This window comes from Alnus glutinosa, chromosome 3 (assembly GCF_958979055.1).
Source record: "Alnus glutinosa chromosome 3, dhAlnGlut1.1, whole genome shotgun sequence".
NCBI classification, from domain to species: Eukaryota; Viridiplantae; Streptophyta; class Magnoliopsida; order Fagales; family Betulaceae; genus Alnus; species Alnus glutinosa.
This window is the reverse complement of record NC_084888.1, coordinates 27,120,213-27,136,675: the sequence shown is the minus strand read 5'-3', so window position 1 is coordinate 27,136,675 and position 16,463 is coordinate 27,120,213. Positions and strand designations below refer to the sequence as shown.

At 38.0% G+C, this 16,463-nt stretch overlaps 1 protein-coding gene across 1 annotated transcript; it reads left to right on the top strand.

Moving 5' to 3' along the window:
• Window positions 1-3,812: 3,812 nt before the first annotated feature.
• Window positions 3,813-16,358, top strand: LOC133862242 (pre-mRNA-processing-splicing factor 8A). The gene is made up of 25 exons (XM_062298016.1): window positions 3,813-4,244; window positions 4,985-5,108; window positions 5,241-5,333; window positions 5,471-5,861; window positions 6,537-7,026; window positions 7,163-7,953; window positions 8,070-8,338; window positions 8,585-8,899; window positions 9,001-9,305; window positions 9,385-9,839; window positions 9,974-10,100; window positions 10,687-10,928; window positions 11,015-11,138; window positions 11,241-11,430; window positions 11,517-11,624; window positions 11,709-11,962; window positions 12,548-13,164; window positions 13,252-13,358; window positions 13,450-13,704; window positions 13,809-14,282; window positions 14,593-14,754; window positions 14,870-15,067; window positions 15,148-15,426; window positions 15,556-15,798; window positions 15,930-16,358. The coding sequence occupies exons 1-25, from the start codon at window positions 4,003-4,005 to the stop codon at window positions 16,122-16,124; spliced, it is 7,050 nt and encodes a 2,349-aa protein (XP_062154000.1). The 5' UTR covers window positions 3,813-4,002; the 3' UTR covers window positions 16,125-16,358.
• The last annotated feature ends 105 nt before the right edge of the window (window positions 16,359-16,463 follow it).

Sequence of the window (16,463 nt, the reverse complement as noted above, 5' to 3'; positions counted from 1 at the left end):
AAAAAAAAAAGGAAGAATAAAATGCAAATTTCACGCGCTTTGAATAAACAAAGGAAGATAGGGCAACATACGCCTAATAAAGACTGATTTCAATCACATGACTATCGAAGGGACACCTCGCATGCGTGACACCCTCCTGTTCATAACAAATATCCAGCTACAACGCACTAATCGAGACGCTGGTTGATTCTATGTTGATCATAATGGTGATTTATATATATTAAATTAACCAAAAATAACTCACAGAGCAAGTTCCATGATAAACTTTTGGCACTTTACCAAAATAAAGAGCACTTTTTTAGATAATTTTTTTTTTTTGTTCATATAAAACTACAAGAATGAAATAGCTTCTTTTCTATTTCTTTAGCAACTAAATTTGCTTCGGCCTTTACTTTGTATGTTGAGCAATGTTTTATACATGTTTATTTGAATAAATGATGTTATCGGCCTTTATTTCTGTCGAACTATATATTTTAATTGTAAATGTCAAATATATTTTGAAATTGAACAATATATTTTGGATTGTCATGTACAGATGGTGGGCACATGTACGGTATATAGGCTTGACCATATGGTATATAATTTACAGTTTAAAGGTCATTTGGTATCAATGGTTTATAGCGTGATCAACAAAAACATGTTTAATTGATGGTCACTATTGACAAATGTCATTAATGGTGTGGATTATCCAAAGTTGGACTTGGTTGGGTTACTTGTGATGAACGGTATGCGGCAACATTCGATAGGGTGGGCAATTTGGGTTGGTGTGCCGAGTTCGAGTCAACTCGCTTGACCCGCCAACCCGAACCCAACACGATTATTTATCGGGTTGAAACTCGTAACCCGAACACGACACGACTAGCCTGTCGGGTTATATACCCAACACGACACGATTAAACAAGCGGGTTATGTTAACTCGACAAACTCGAAATTTTTAAAGACTATGACACTTTTACCATTATAATTTTTATTTTTTATTTTTAAAAAAAGTAATAATAATAAGTAAACAAGTTGAACCCGTCAACCCACGAGTTGACGGGTGAACCGATTACTAAACATGTTGTAAACGGCGGGTTGACCCACCAACCCGTTTATAATCGTAACAATAAATTGGTCAACCCGCCAACTCGTTTAGCCTAAACCCTAACCCTGTAATTTCGTGTCGTGTTGGGTTCGCGGGTCCAACCCAAATTGACCTTAACATTCGAGACGTCAATGTTATACTACAGGTCCTTCGTGAAAGTGCCAACTCTACTAAGAATGAGTTCGTATCTCGAATAAACCATATGTAAAAAGTTACGACTAATATATAATTATGTATATGATTTTCCACTAGCATGATTGCATTAAATGTGAATTGTCCTTGTAATTATGCTTACTCTACTTTAACAGTAAACCTATTTTCTTATTGGCGTAATAACATATACAATACCTATAAATTTTAATGAAACTAGTGACATTCTCAATTTCTAATGGTTTATGGAATATGTTTTTGATACTTAAGGCTAATCGCATAACAAGTTTTGTGATAATTTATTTGCTAAGTCGTTGACTTACACAATAGCTTTTTCATTATAAAACACCTCAATATTTTGCAGGTTTGATGGATTGTTGGATTGAGTATTTCGCTGGGAAGAAGATGCCAAGCGAATGACTTAATAGTCAGGTTCGAGTATAATAGTTAGAGGTTGTTAAATATTGCAGTTATAATTATTTGGAAGCTCTATGTTTGTATCGATGATAGTTAATGATGTTATTAAAAATATCTAATTTTATCTCAAATCATTATTTTCCGCTTTTCATTATATTTTACTCTAGTGGTTAGTGTCAAGTTTAGTAAATTTAGTTAATTACAAGTTAATTAATGTGGAGGCACTCCAGGTTTATTATTTTAATTAATTAATTTGGGACGTCACATAATGAAATTGTCATTTCTTTTCTCAATTCTCAAAAAGTTAGGGTTCTATTCCTCCATGATTGGCTAGATTTTACAGTGCATCACTTCCCTCCTCTTCTTTTACATAATTAAAAAAGAATTCATAGTGCATCTCTTCAAGCATAGGCCCCTGTTAAGACGACCCGCTCTCCCCCTTTAGATGGTTCTAAAAAATCAAGACAAATTTTCTTTTCACAACATATGTAGGGTTTTCAAAAAACTAGTGCACATCACACATTTGCAGAAACATTGATGAAAAACTTGTATCTTTATCGTTAAAATGAGAGAGTTTTTCTTTCATAATAGATTCTAAAACTAAAATATCTTAGCATTTTCATTTACATAATTATGTCAAGATCAATACAAATACGTAACGGTATGGGTAAACTTAGTTGCTATCATATGATAATGGAAACAATATTTAAATCAAAACATATACAAAAGCATAAACATTTGACTAGATTTCTTTATCGATTTACTTCACTTTTTACTTTTCATTTCATTATATATTTTTATCAAGCGAACGCCCCACTTAACACTGGGTTGTTAGTCCTATTCCCCCTTATAGTACCGGGTTGTTAAGCACACTCATCCACTTAAACATTGGGTTGATAGGCGTACTCTCTCACTTAACACTGAGGTTGTTAAGCATACTCCATCACTTAACATCAAGTCGTTAAGTGTACTCCTTTACTTAACACTGGGTCGTTAAGCGTACCTCTCACTTACCATTGAATCGTTAAGCGTACTCCGGTCCCCACTTAACACTGGGTCGCTAGTTGTATTCCCTTTTATAGCTCTAGGTTGTTAAGCGTATCCTTTCGCTCAACACTGGTTATGATGAAACATTTTCTCAAAAAATTAATTCTTCAAATTTGGTCTATCCATTTTCAAAATTATACTTCTCTTGAAAACCTGTTTTTTTTTTTTTTTTTTTCTCAAATTTTGTTTTATAGTAAAACATGTAAAGCACAGTATAACATATGATGACATATATAAAATACTCAAATAGTAGGACTCGTAATCACAAGTACAATTATAAATGTACATGTGAAGCAGGTCATGATAAAATACTTGCATATAAAACAAAACAAAGTTATGCTGATTGTAATTGGGTTTTACTCAACTCTTTGCTAATATTCTTTGCCTAATCGTTCAATCTCTGTCGTGTGTTCGTATGCATTACGTTATGTTTATGAGTTAGATTTTATTTCTCTCGAGAACCCTAAAACTTTTCCAAATTTCCTATGGTCTTTCACCAATGAAAAAAAACCCCTAACTTTCAAAACTAGATTGTATCGGTCGATTCCCAATCGACTGAGAGAAACCAGCCCTCTGGCTAGCATGGCAGTGGCTCGAGTACTAAAAAAGTGACTCTTTTGCAAATCGATGTGGCTATTTGATAACGGAAAAAAACACAAGTACTAAAAAAGTATATAACCCTTATTTTTATACTGTATTTCTCTTGTATTTGTTTGTGGTTTCTCTTGTACTTGTTTCTCATCTATAAAAAGAAAAGAAAAAAAACAATTTTTCAAGAGCTCAAATTTGAAGTCATCATCCATGACAATTTGGCAAACATAGCAACATTTTTGTAGGACTATCAAGGTCCCTATGCATAAATTACCAAAAAAATGTCTCTATAGACTCTTACAAATTACAATTGACGAAGTGAAATCAACTCATTTTGCAATGTGGGCCTACCTTGGGTTTTGTAAGGCCCGATGATACCACCCAACCCCTCTCACATCTAAAGACCAAAAAAGAAAAGCCCACATCCAAGTCGGTACCCAATACCGCAGTCACGTGCCACCGCCATATCTATTTCTATTCTCCCACGAAATATAAGCCAATCGCCACACCCATTTTCTCTTTAGTTTCTCACTGTCTCTTTTCTCACTGAGAGAGAGAGAGACAAACCCACAAAACCCTAGAAATCGCCATTGAATCCCCTCAAACAACAAAGCTCTCTCGTACAGAGAAGTATCAAATCTACCAACGCTATAACTCATTTTGCTTATCAGAGTTTTTTAGGGTTTTAGGGTAGAGATTCGAATCTTTCCACCATGTGGAACAGCGGCCAGATTGCGCCGCCGGGGACCACTGGTTCGTCGATACTGCCGCCTCCAGCGGCGCAGCCCTCGTACACGGTGCTGCCGTCGCCGGCCGAGGCTGAGGCGCGGCTCGAGGAGAAGGCCAGGAAATGGCAACAGCTCAATTCGAAGCGCTACAGCGACAAGCGCAAGTTCGGGTTCGTCGAGACGCAGAAGGAGGACATGCCACCTGAGCATGTCAGGAAGATCATTAGGTGAGCGCTCTTTTCGCGTCTTCTTCGAGCTCAGTTTGGAGGATTTCATAGATATTATATTTTATCTGATATGTATATATGTTTTGTTTCTGTTAGTATTTCTGTTTATGTACTTATGCGTATTTTGGGCATCAAATAGTTGGATTCTGTTGATATTGCAAGCTTTTGTTTTGCTGTCGTAAGTTTGTATATTTCGATAATGGTCAAGTAAGTTTAGCGAATTAAAAGTGAAATGAGTTACTCTGACCCTTCACCTTGCCGGACCCGAGTTTATAGGACATGGCTTGGGTTGATATGGCTACCAGAAACTCCACAATAAAGGATAGCTTTTGGGAAAATTAGCGTAACAAATAGCCTGTAATTTAGAGTGTGAAGTTAATGTTCACTGCTGGTGGGTTAATTGTTGTTAGTGAGCGAAGTTTTTGGCTTTAAGCACTGCAAGGGTAGGCTTCGGTTTTTTAGTTGTACCCCACCCTTTTTTTTTTTTTTTTTTTTTTGTGTTTTTAATAATACGCTTTAGTTTTCTGATGGGATCTATGTCTTAAAAACTTCGCCAAGTAATAGATTTTGCATTTTAGCTGTTTATGTATTTAAGGAGCTACGTGCGTAATCATTCATTGTTTGTTTAACATATAAATTTCTTTTTTGTTGTCATGAAGTATGTCTGTATAGCTGTGACATTATAATAGTTGGTTGTTCTGGGTTTATCATTGTATTCATTTTGGTATTTGCTTTGACAGAGACCATGGGGACATGTCCTCCAAGAAGTATCGTCATGATAAACGCGTCTATCTTGGGGCCCTTAAATTCATTCCACATGCAGTTTACAAGCTTCTTGAGAATATGCCTATGCCATGGGAGCAGGTACTCATTCTTTGCTTCTTTTGACCATTAAATTTTTACTTTTGGTTTTAATACTTAGAATGTTTCGTTTCTGTCCTCGATTCTTTCTTATATGTTATTGTAAGTTGCCTTACTATGTCTTTCTGGTTCTAGGTCCGTGATGTGAAGATTTTGTACCATATTTCTGGGGCAATTACATTTGTGAATGAAATACCATGGGTTGTTGAACCTATATACCTGGCTCAGGTTTATTTCTCTCCCTTCTAGTAACACCCCCCAAAAAAAACCTCGGGGAGCTGTGTGGTGCGTGTTATGTTATGTGTTATTATCTTGTCAATGCTCTTTTTATTGATGATAACTGATTGAATCATTAAATTTTACAGTGGGGTACAATGTGGATCATGATGCGAAGGGAGAAGAGAGATCGACGGCATTTCAAGAGAATGCGCTTTCCACCTTTTGATGACGAGGAACCACCATTAGACTATGCTGATAATCTTTTAGATGTTGATCCTCTGGAGCCTATCCAATTAGAGATGGATGAAGAAGAGGATTCTGCTGTATATACCTGGTTTTATGACCATAAGCCTCTTGTGAAAACAAAACTCATAAATGGTCCAAGTTACCGTAAATGGCATCTCTCCCTTCCTATCATGGCGACTCTTCATCGGCTTGCAGGACAGCTGCTTTCTGATTTAATTGACAGAAATTATTTCTACTTGTTTGACATGGAGTCATTTTTTACAGCTAAAGCATTGAACATGTGTATACCTGGTATATCTCCTTATTTCTTCTTTTTACTTTATTTTATTTCTTTATTTCTTCCCTTTTCTATATGAGATCTCTGGTGCTCTGAAAAACATTTTTGGACATTCTAGTGGTGCAGATTTTATTGTAGATTATTTACTGTATTACAGTGTTCCCTTTGGTTTGATATGTGTCATTCTTAAATCTCTGGTTGCGTCTTTTAGGGAAACACATTGGTGCCATTTTTTTTTTGTCCTTTTGCATGATGGGGGTGTGTGTTTGAAATATATGTGATGTGATGTCAAGTACCAACACAGGTGCATCATCATCCAATGTTAAATTGGGCTTTTAATGTGTTTTGTGCTTTCGAGGCACTTCAATTTGAAGAGATCTGGTGTAAGTGTAGCTGCTTGTTGTTCATTTTATATTACTTAAGGTACACCCAATGTCAGTGGTACAATTGTTATGCTGGTATATGGGTGTGTTGGCAGTTGGTTGTATGCTGTGTTGTTGGTCCTATTATTAATGAGTTTTTAGTAGTTGGTACTAATTTAATTAGTTTGCCATGAAGGTTGGATTTACTCTCAAAGTTACTGTTTTTTTGCTTTTCTGTTGGCCTCTAACTAGCTAGTGACTCTTAAACTTCCAAATCTGTTCATTAGTGTAGTTCGTGTATGTACTTACTTTGTAGCACCTATGCAGGTGGCCCTAAATTTGAGCCTTTGTACCGTGACATGGAGAAAGGGGATGAGGATTGGAACGAGTTCAATGATATCAACAAGCTAATTATTCGGTCACCTCTAAGGACAGAATATAGAATTGCATTCCCTCATCTCTATAACAATAGGCCCAGGAAAGTTAAGCTTTGTGTGTACCACACTCCCATGGTCATGTACATAAAAACCGAGGATCCTGATTTACCTGCATTTTATTATGATCCCTTGATACATCCAATAACTAGTACTAACAAGGAGCGGTCTGAAAAGAAAAATCGTGATGATGAGGATGATGATGATGATTTTGTCTTGCCGGAAGGGGTGGAACCTTTTCTGAGAGACACTCAACTTTATACTGACACTACAGCTGCTGGTATTTCCTTATTGTTTGCCCCACGTCCTTTTAACATGAGATCTGGTCGGATGAGAAGGGCAGAAGATATACCACTCGTGTCGGAGTGGTATAAGGAGCATTGGTGAGTTCTCTCTGTTTCCTTTTCTTTTCTTTTCCTTTTTTTTTTTTTAATGCTGCTCAGATGTATGTATCGCATATAAAGTATCTAATATACATTGAATGTCATCTGATTTTGCTCTGTTTCTTCAATTTTGCAGTCCTCCATCCTATCCAGTTAAAGTTCGAGTCAGCTATCAAAAATTGCTAAAATGCTTTGTATTGAATGAACTGCATCACAGACCTCCCAAGGCTCAAAAGAAGAAGCACTTGTTCCGATCTTTGCAAGCAACAAAGTTTTTCCAAACCACAGAACTTGATTGGGCTGAAGCTGGTCTTCAAGTTTGTAAGCAGGGATATAACATGCTAAATCTGCTTATACATAGGAAAAATTTGAATTACCTCCACCTTGATTATAATTTCAATCTGAAGCCTGTGAAGACCCTCACTACAAAGGAGCGTAAGAAGTCACGATTTGGTAATGCTTTCCATCTCTGTCGTGAAATTTTGCGTTTGACAAAGCTTGTAGTTGATGCCAATATCCAGTTCCGCTTGGGTAATGTGGATGCCTTCCAACTTGCCGATGGTTTGCAATATACATTTTCTCATGTTGGTCAACTTACTGGCATGTACCGTTACAAGTATAGGCTTATGCGGCAGATCAGAATGTGTAAAGACTTGAAACACTTGATTTACTATCGGTTCAATACTGGTCCAGTTGGGAAAGGACCTGGATGTGGGTTTTGGGCACCAATGTGGAGGGTGTGGTTGTTCTTTCTTCGCGGTATAGTGCCTCTCCTGGAACGATGGTTAGGGAATTTACTTGCACGGCAATTTGAGGGACGCCATTCAAAAGGAGTGGCGAAGACCGTTACCAAACAACGTGTTGAAAGCCACTTCGATTTGGAGCTTAGAGCAGCTGTTATGCATGACGTTCTTGATGCGATGCCAGGTAATCTATGATCCACCATTTTCATTTCCTTTTGGCTTCTTGTTTTACTGTAAGATCTTTTGGCTGTTATAGTCCCAAGTGGTTTGTGGCTCTAACATTCTATTATCGAATTGCAGAGGGCATTAAGCAGAATAAAGCTAGAACTATATTGCAGCATCTTAGTGAGGCGTGGCGTTGTTGGAAAGCAAATATTCCTTGGAAGGTTCCAGGTTTGCCCGTTCCCATTGAGAACATGATTCTTCGTTATGTCAAGTCAAAAGCAGACTGGTGGACAAATGTTGCTCACTATAACCGGGAGCGTATAAAAAGAGGAGCGACAGTCGACAAAACAGTTTGTCGGAAGAATCTTGGAAGACTGACTCGCCTTTGGTTGAAGGCAGAACAGGTGCATTTACTAACTTCATCATTCTTTTTGTGTAAATTTCCACTCCATAACATATATGCATATGTATGTACAAATGTATGTATGTGTGTGTGGATCGTTCATATATACAGAGGCAAACACACACATGTATGTGTATCTATATTTTTCTGAAGGAGTTATTGGCAGCTCTTTTCTGTCTTTATCAACTTCTAATAAATGCTGTATTCTCTGTCTTGATTGTCTTTCAATTTTCATTATCCCTTGTAGGAACGACAACACAACTATTTGAAAGATGGTCCATATGTCACACCAGAAGAAGCGGTTGCCATTTACACGACGACAGTACATTGGTTGGAGTCAAGAAAGTTCTCTCCCATTCCGTTCCCTCCACTGTCTTATAAGCATGACACGAAACTACTTATCCTTGCTCTGGAGAGATTGAAGGAATCTTACAGTGTGGCTGTGAGATTAAACCAGCTTCAAAGAGAAGAGTTGGGTCTCATTGAACAAGCTTATGATAACCCACATGAAGCACTGTCTCGAATTAAGCGACACCTACTCACTCAGCGTGCTTTCAAAGAAGTAAGTTTGTCGATGGTTAAGAGTGATTTGATTTTGAGCCTTGATTCACAGCCTAATGGAATGAGTTTGAACTGATTTTTTTTTCTTTTTCTTTTTTTAAGGTTGGCATAGAGTTTATGGATTTGTACAGCTATCTCATTCCAGTTTATGAGATTGAGCCTCTTGAGAAGATTACAGATGCATATCTTGACCAATATTTATGGTATGAAGGTGACAAACGTCATCTCTTTCCGAACTGGATCAAGCCTGCAGATTCCGAGCCTCCCCCACTTTTGGTTTATAAATGGTGTCAGGGAATAAACAATTTACAAGGTATATGGGACACAAGTGAGGGGCAATGTGTAGTGATGCTTCAAACAAAGTTTGAGAAGTTCTTTGAGAAGATTGACTTGACGATGTTAAACAGGTGAATACATTGTTGGTGCTAGTGTAATTAGTTAATTTTTTGAATTATTGAATTGATATTTTTTACTTTGCTGTTGCAGGCTCTTGCGATTGGTTCTTGACCACAACATTGCTGATTATGTCACTGCAAAGAACAATGTTGTGTTGTCGTATAAGGATATGAGTCACACAAATTCGTATGGTCTTATACGTGGACTCCAGTTTGCTTCTTTTGTTGTTCAGTATTATGGGCTTGTGCTGGATCTCTTGCTTCTTGGATTGACTCGAGCTACTGAGATTGCTGGTCCTCCACAGATGCCTAATGAGTTCATCACTTATTGGGACACTAAAGTTGAGACCCGACACCCAATTCGGCTATATTCTCGATACATAGACAGGGTCCATATATTGTTCCGCTTCACCCATGAAGAGGCTCGAGACCTTATCCAGCGGTATCTTACGGAGCATCCTGATCCTAACAATGAAAATATGGTTGGATATAACAATAAGAAGTGCTGGCCAAGAGATGCGAGAATGAGGCTCATGAAACATGATGGTATATATCTTATTCTTTTTTTCTTTCTTTCTGGAGTTGCTTATGACCAACCCCTTTTACATAGAATGTATGGCTTTCTTGAGATTTAAAAAAAACTTGTATCATGTCTCTCTTTCTCTAAATTCTCTTTTCAGTAAATCTTGGGAGGAGTGTTTTCTGGGATATGAAGAACCGTCTTCCTCGAAGCATCACAACATTGGAGTGGGAGAACAGCTTTGTTTCTGTTTACAGCAAGGATAATCCGAACTTGCTCTTCAGCATGTATGTATATCTAGCTATCTAGTTACTTTGTTTTGCATTTTTTTTCCCTTGCTTTGGACCTATGCTTTCCATCAAAGATTATATACTCAATGTTGCTTGGAATGCTTTGTTTTTTTATTGATATGCGCTGGTCTGGCTGCTTTTATCTCTCAAGTTGGCAGGTCCTGGATATTTTCCATAGAAAAATCGAAAATATGAACTAAAATAAAAAGAATTGGTGGATAGTGTCAGCCCAGATCTTATTCAACCATGAGACATCGTTTTTGCACCCAGATTTTTTTAATTTGTTTGTTCTTGTGTTTATGGTTGGCATTTGTCATATTGTTTATACGAGTGTGTTATAGAGGTTTCTTATTCTTAAGACCTATATGTTTGGGTTTAATTACTAGTTTCTTTTATTTTTTAAAAGAAAAAAAAACTGTACCTTTGAGATGTCTTGTGTCTTAGTACCATATCGCTTTGGGAGACGTTTTTTCTTTGCCTCGCTAGGCCCCTCCGTAAAGAGCTTTTTCAGGTTATGATTGTGATGCTTGCTTAATGACGAATGGAATTGTTTTCTGAAAATATCTCTTCTTTTGTCTTGCAGGTGCGGGTTTGAAGTTCGGATACTTCCTAAAATAAGAATGAGCCAGGAAGCATTCAGTAATACAAGAGATGGTGTCTGGAATCTGCAGAATGAACAGACCAAAGAACGGACTGCAGTTGCTTTCTTGCGGGTTGATGATGAACACATGAAGGTGTTTGAGAATCGTGTGAGGCAGATTCTTATGTCTTCAGGATCCACAACATTTACAAAAATTGTCAATAAATGGAATACAGCCCTGATAGGTACTTGTTTTGAAATTTTTATTCTACCTTGTAATAATTCTTTGGACATCGTGTGGATATTTATTAATGGTTCTTGTTTTTGCTAGGTCTCATGACTTATTTCCGTGAAGCCACTGTACATACTCAAGAGCTGTTAGATTTGCTGGTTAAATGTGAAAATAAGATTCAAACCCGTATTAAGATTGGGTTGAACTCAAAGATGCCTAGCAGGTAAATTTATGGTCATATAAAATACTATATTCTGGGTGAAGGTTTTTAATCTCGTTACTGTTGAATTTCAATCTGCCATCCTGAAGCTCAATCTGCTTTCAGGTTCCCTCCTGTCATTTTCTACACTCCGAAGGAAATTGGAGGACTTGGCATGCTCTCCATGGGTCACATATTGATTCCACAAAGCGATCTCCGTTACAGCCAGCAGACAGATGTTGGTGTAACTCACTTTAGGAGTGGAATGAGTCATGAAGAGGACCAGCTGATTCCCAATCTTTATCGATATATACAGGTAAATTGAGATTCATTTTTCACGTGTATATGGCATGCCTACATATTTACTTTGCTTGTTTGACCATCTTGCTGGTTTCTTGACAGCCATGGGAGAGTGAGTTCATAGATTCACAGCGTGTTTGGGCAGAATATGCACTGAAGAGACAGGAAGCTCAGGCACAAAATAGGCGTTTGACCCTTGAAGATTTGGAAGTGAGTGGTCTTTAGTTTTCTGATGTTTTTACGGCTCATACAAAAATTCGACCATCCTAATAGCTTTCTCCATTCTTTTGACAGGATTCATGGGACAGGGGAATTCCACGTATAAATACTTTGTTTCAGAAGGATCGACACACTCTGGCATATGACAAAGGATGGAGGGTGCGCACGGACTTTAAACAGTATCAAGTTTTAAAACAGAACCCTTTCTGGTGGACACACCAGAGGCATGATGGTAAACTTTGGAACTTGAACAACTACAGAACTGATGTCATCCAAGCTTTGGGAGGTGTTGAGGGAATTCTTGAGCATACCTTATTCAAAGGAACATAGTAAGTATACTGTCTTTTGATTTTGTTTAGATTAGTTATCACCATTGGTGTCATTGTAATAATTTTTGAGGATTGCATAATAATCTTTTGGGGCATGTGAAAGGGACAAGTGGGCATATTTAATCTGGTTAGTTAATACATCTAGTAGAGTAAGTTTTTGTCCTTTATAATGTAGGATAGAGTTTATTGCACTCTTCTTCATACTCGTAACAGAGTTGAATTCTTGGTCTTCAAATATAGAAGGTTCACTGTGATGCTAGACTTTTATTGATAGATAATTACAACACTCGCCCATAGAAGGTTGAACCCATGACCTCCCTCTCCGCTCCTTATTTATGGGGCAGATATGTCATTTGTTCCAATGGACCGCTGGCATCTATGTTGGAGTCCATGTTCTGTACACTGAACCAATTCTGAAGGAAGTGGGTCATATGATAGAGAACAGCAATACTGTATCTTTTAAATTGTTACTGTAGCTATGTGGATAATTTATATAGCGATGGTTGTCTTCTCCCTAAGAGATTAATATCTTTAAAAAGAAAAAGAAACACTTCGTGATTGAATCTGCTTATTTTGAATTTTCAGCTTTCCAACTTGGGAAGGTCTCTTTTGGGAAAAGGCATCTGGCTTTGAGGAATCAATGAAGTATAAGAAGCTGACAAATGCTCAGAGATCTGGTCTCAACCAAATCCCAAACCGTAGGTTCACTCTTTGGTGGTCACCTACTATAAATAGAGCAAATGTTTATGTGGGTTTCCAGGTCCAGTTGGATCTAACTGGAATCTTCATGCATGGGAAGATCCCTACCTTGAAGATATCACTGATTCAGATATTCCGTGCTCATTTGTGGCAAAAGATTCATGAGAGTGTTGTTATGGATCTTTGTCAAGTTTTGGATCAGGAGTTGGATGCTTTGGAAATTGAGACTGTGCAGAAGGAAACAATCCATCCACGGAAGAGTTACAAAATGAACAGCTCTTGTGCAGACATTCTTCTCTTTGCTGCTCATAGATGGCCAATGTCAAAACCTAGTCTTGTGGCTGAGCCAAAGGATGTGTTTGATCAGAAAGCAAGCAATAAGTACTGGATAGACGTGCAACTCCGCTGGGGAGATTATGACTCTCACGATATTGAGCGCTACACGCGGGCCAAATTTATGGATTATACAACAGACAATATGTCTATATATCCATCCCCTACTGGTATGCTTTTATTATTTTTTTGCTTTACTACATTAGATAGCTTCAGGTCTTTCATTTGAATTGATAATTATTGGATTTTCCATGCAGGGGTGATGATTGGACTTGATTTGGCCTATAACTTGCATTCTGCATTCGGTAATTGGTTTCCTGGGTCAAAGCCTCTACTGCAACAGGCGATGAATAAGATCATGAAGGTACTCATCTTAATTTTATTTTGATGTATTCGTTGATTATGTTATAAATTAGTGATATAGTGCTGAATAATGGTTCTTTGTGCTTTTGCAGTCAAATCCAGCCTTGTACGTCTTGAGGGAGCGGATAAGAAAAGGTTTACAGTTGTATTCTTCTGAGCCCACTGAGCCGTATTTGTCATCTCAGAACTATGGAGAGATCTTCAGCAATCAAATTATATGGTTTGTTGATGACACTAATGTGTATCGTGTTACTATTCATAAGACATTTGAAGGAAATCTTACGACAAAACCCATCAATGGTGCCATCTTTATATTCAATCCAAGGACCGGGCAGCTGTTTCTGAAGGTCTGTTTCTTTCTTTCTTTTGCTCTTTTTTCCAATGGTATTTTGGAAGTAGTCTCTCGTTAGGTGAGATTCTGAACTTTAGTTCATGATATGATTTCTTGCAGGTCATCCACACCAGTGTGTGGGCAGGGCAGAAGCGTCTTGGTCAGTTGGCTAAGTGGAAAACGGCAGAAGAAGTTGCTGCACTTGTGAGGTCTTTGCCAGTTGAAGAACAACCGAAGCAAATTATTGTGACTCGTAAAGGAATGCTGGATCCCTTGGAGGTCCATTTGCTGGATTTCCCCAACATAGTTATAAAAGGTAGTGAGCTGCAGCTTCCGTTCCAGGCATGCTTAAAGATTGAGAAATTCGGTGATCTGATTTTGAAGGCTACAGAGCCACAAATGGTTCTTTTTAACATTTATGATGATTGGTTGAAAAGTATTTCATCATACACTGCATTCTCCCGGCTCATTCTGATCTTGCGCGCACTTCATGTCAACAATGAGAAGGCGAAGATGTTACTAAAGCCTGACAAAACAATCGTCACTGAGCCGCACCACATCTGGCCTTCTCTCACTGATGATCAATGGATGAAGGTAGGTAACCCCACTGTTGTGATTATGCATTTATTTTTCTTGGATTTGTAGCGTATAAAAGAAAAAGGATTTGTCACCATATTTATCTTTCAAAATACTTCATCCAAGTTTTGTGATTGATATTGGATGGTTATGATTTAAATTTAATATTTTCAGGAAGTGGCCTTAATTAATAAATGAATTATTCTTATATTTTGTACTGCTTGTGCCATATGTTTGCTCATATTTGCGTCTAACTGTCTTTATCTATTAATAGATTTTATGTATCCCTTCGATTTTAAGAGTTATGCCAATAATTTTTATGGTACAGGTTGAGGTTGCTCTAAGAGATCTCATACTCTCAGACTATGCAAAGAAGAACAATGTGAATACATCAGCTCTGACACAGTCTGAGATCCGTGATATCATACTTGGAGCTGAGATTACTCCACCTTCTCAACAGAGACAGCAGATTGCTGAGATTGAGAAACAGGTGATGTTTCTTTTTCTGTTTCTCCTTGGTTTAAACTCTGTTTCTTCATTCTCAATATAAACTGGTTTTCTTTCTACTGCTTATTAACTTGATCATCTTCTGTTAACAATATCAGGCGAAAGAAGCAAGTCAGCTGACAGCTGTGACAACAAGGACTACAAATGTGCATGGTGATGAACTGATTGTCACCACCACAAGTCCATATGAGCAAGCTGCATTTGGATCTAAAACTGATTGGCGTGTGAGAGCAATATCAGCAACAAATCTCTATCTTCGTGTCAATCATATTTATGTGAATTCAGAGGATATAAAGGTACATTTCTACCTTCTCATATTTTATATCTGATAATCATATATGTTTATATTTGTTGACATGGTCACTTGATAATGCAGGAAACTGGATATACTTATATCATGCCAAAGAACATCTTGAAGAAGTTTATCTGCATAGCAGATCTGCGGACACAAATTGCTGGTTACTTGTATGGTATAAGCCCTCCTGACAACCCACAGGTGAAGGAAATCCGTTGCATTGGCATGCCACCACAATGGGGAACCCATCAGCAAGTTAATCTTCCAGCAGCTCTCCCAGAGCATGATTTCCTGAATGATCTGGAGCCTTTGGGATGGATGCATACTCAACCTAATGAACTTCCCCAGTTATCCCCACAGGTTTTTATCTAATCCAGTACCTTTTTTTTTTTTTTTTCTTTTTTTTTTCTTTTTTGGTAAAGAAAAGAAGATGCTTTAGCCTTGGGTTGTTTCGATGATTTGTTATCTTACCTGAGACATTACTCGCAGGATCTCACGACTCATGCTAAGATCTTAGAGAGCAACAAGCAATGGGATGGGGAGAAGTGCATTATTTTGACTTGCAGTTTCACTCCTGGTTCCTGCTCCTTAACGGCGTATAAGCTGACACCATCGGGGTATGAGTGGGGGCGCGTGAACAAGGACACCGGAAGTAATCCTCATGGCTACCTTCCCACTCATTACGAGAAGGTCCAAATGCTCCTGAGTGACCGCTTCTTTGGTTTCTATATGGTAAGAGCATTCTCTACCTGTCTTTTAAATATATACATGCTTCATCGGTTATGCTTTTGAGTGGATATTGTATGTAGTTATTTTTCATGAGATGTTTATTCGATTGGTGAATGGGTTTTGTTTGTTTGTAGATTCCGGATAATGGTCCATGGAATTACAACTTCATGGGGGTGAAACACGCACCTAGTATGAGGTACGGGGTGAAGCTCGGGACGCCTCGTGAATATTACCATGAGGACCACAGGCCAACTCATTTCCTGGAGTTCAGCAATTTGGAGGAGGGAGAGACTATTGCTGAAGGAGATCGCGAAGATACCTTCACTTAGAATTTTTGAGATCAGCGGTTATCTTTCTAGATGAGAGGGTGGGTTACATACAATGCGAAAGTGCATGTACTGATAATCTTTAACTTGGCAGGACTCCCACCTTTTTTTTGTTGTAAAAATCATGTGTATCTTGAGTTATTTCTATACCCAAATTGTGGTTGCCAGCTTTTTGTAGCGGTTGTATTTTACTAGTCTTTGTACATATATATACGATTCTTGCTAGTTTTAAGTGTATACATTTATATTGAAGCTAAAGCCTCGAATCCCTAATTCCGCCACAACTCGAGTAACAACGTGTGAGCATTTTGTTTCTTTGCCCTGTGTTGCCACAGTTAGTGA